Consider the following 2,156-nt stretch of genomic DNA (forward strand, 5'->3'; position numbering starts at 1 on the left):
AGAAAAACTTTGATAATGTTTTATTTTAATTGGTTGACTCAGTGTATTTATTTTGAGATCGTGTTATGAGTAGTATGTATAAGTAATTGAAACACATACGTACATGTTATGAGAGAGAAATATTCGGCTTAGTACCCCGCAACGCAGGTGGGGCAAAATCTAGTTTAACGCAAAACAGAACTGCGTAGATGCAATTTTCAAAACAGTTTGCGTTATGATATATATTAACTATAAAATTAGACAACAAAAATGACTCTGTGGCCCAATGGATAAGGCGCTGGTCTACGAAACCAGAGATTCTGGGTTCGATCCCCAGCAGAGTCGGTTTTTTTCTTATTGATATTTTCAATTAAAAATATACTTTATATTTTGAAAAACAATAATAAATCTTTTAAAAGTTCCCGTTTCGTATCCACTACCTCGGGAGTCCCACCCGCACAACCGGCTCGCATATCTTAAAATGGATTCTGTGGGCCCACAACCATCGTCGCATATTCCGTCACTAATATTTTACACTTAGCCGACACATTTCCCTTCCTCATTTGAATCCAGGAAGCTTATTTTGGATGATACTCTTATAATTAGTTATTACCTAACATTCGTCAACAAATGATGATCTCTTTTTCACTCAACCTCTCTTGTTTTTCTTAATTGCAAAATAACATAATTTTTATATCGTGTAATTGTTTGATTTTTGGTAAAAAACATGCTTGTTAATCTTTTTCAAAATGCCAAAACAACAAATTACAAGCATAATCTAATACTCTTGCTATGTTGCATAAAACTTTTATAAATAAAAACCGTACAAGATATCAAATGATAGAAAAACAAGACAACTAGTCGAGCATGAGTTGGCTTGAGTTGAAGGCAGGCTAAATACGAGCTTAGTTTGTGGCTCAGTTGGAAATATCGAGTTGGGCCGACTTGGTATGCATTATTATTAGCTAAAACCGAGGTTCGTGGAGACATTCGTGATCCAACGTAAAGTTGGAAAACAAAAACATTAAAAACCTTACCGATTATCCAACTAACTTACACGCATAATTTAATGACTAACTCACAAATACTCTGATCATATCCCTAAATCTACACTTATGTCCAATATAAGACTTGAACCGTCAACCACATGAAAAAGAAAACAGCTGACCGATAAACCTTAATACCATTCAGAATTAAGTGAAAACCCAGGATCTTTATCTTTCTATATAAAAAAAGTGTACAAACTATTGTAACAAAGAAAAAGACTCACAATCACCACACCTATCCACAACCAACTCTCTAGTTCTCCTTTGCATACTAATCAAAACATTATGCCAAGTATTCACCCTAGAACTCACCCTAACCGGCAACACCCCAACATTCATGTCCCCCAAATCATCAACCTTAACTCCAACAACATCCAATGGATCCGCACCATCCAACAACCATATCAAACAATAACAAAACCCTTTAGTAATCTCCGAATCACTGTCCACATGAAACCTCATCAACCCATGAGCATCAACTGCCACGTTCAGCCACACCTGAGCCGTACACCCAGTAACTCTGTTGGATTCTACCCGACCCGATTCATCGAACTCGGGTAGGATGGTTGCGTAGTAGAGCAAGCGTTTGACTCTGTCGATTGGTTTGGATAATGATTTGAATTCTGTTACGAGGGTGTTGAGTTTTTCTGGGACGGTGAGGGTGGTGGAGAAGTGTGGAAGGTGGTGGTTTGGAGATTTTTGTGGTGGTGGTGGGAAGATGGAGCGTGGTGGTGGTTTGAAACTGGCGGTGGAGGTGGAGGCGGAGTACATTGAGGTGGTGGTTGTTGGAGTGAAAAGAATGATCGGAAAGTTAGGTGTGGTGGTGGTAGGTAGGGTAGGACGGAGGAGATGGCGGTGGAGGATGAGGGAGATCCTGGAAGTGAGGAGTAGGGGATTGTTAATATATAGTATACAAAAGATTATGATCCATATGTAAATTATTCTTCTTTTTATATTCCATAATTATAATTATGTAGCAACTATTTTACACACAAATATTAGAGTTAACTCCCGTTTTCCTTTATGTGGTTTGATCACTTTAACGATTTTGTCACAATCATTTAGAGGGTGTTTGGGATTACGTTTTGAAGTGATTATTTGATTATTGCGTTTGTAAAACATAAATAATCT

At 37.7% G+C, this 2,156-nt stretch overlaps 1 protein-coding gene and 1 non-coding gene across 2 annotated transcripts; one reads left to right on the top strand and one right to left on the bottom strand.

Annotated features, from left to right (window-relative positions):
• Positions 1-251: 251 nt before the first annotated feature.
• TRNAR-ACG lies at positions 252-324 on the top strand. The gene has a single exon. It is a non-coding gene; the product is annotated as a tRNA-Arg (tRNA).
• Positions 325-1,075: 751 nt separating this feature from the next.
• LOC110865124 (sufE-like protein 2, chloroplastic) lies at positions 1,076-1,927 on the bottom strand. The gene has a single exon (XM_022114345.2). The coding sequence runs from the start codon at positions 1,794-1,796 to the stop codon at positions 1,224-1,226; it is 573 nt and encodes a 190-aa protein (XP_021970037.1). The 5' UTR covers positions 1,797-1,927; the 3' UTR covers positions 1,076-1,223.
• Between the last annotated feature and the right edge of the window lie 229 nt (positions 1,928-2,156).

The sequence above is a fragment of the Helianthus annuus genome, chromosome 6, assembly GCF_002127325.2.
Source record: "Helianthus annuus cultivar XRQ/B chromosome 6, HanXRQr2.0-SUNRISE, whole genome shotgun sequence".
NCBI lineage: Eukaryota > Viridiplantae > Streptophyta > Magnoliopsida > Asterales > Asteraceae > Helianthus > Helianthus annuus.

Coding starts and splice junctions, on each gene's coding strand:
- LOC110865124 (XM_022114345.2), bottom strand. CDS start 1,796: ATGTACTCCGCCTCCACCTCCACCGCCAGTTTCAAACCACCACCACGC.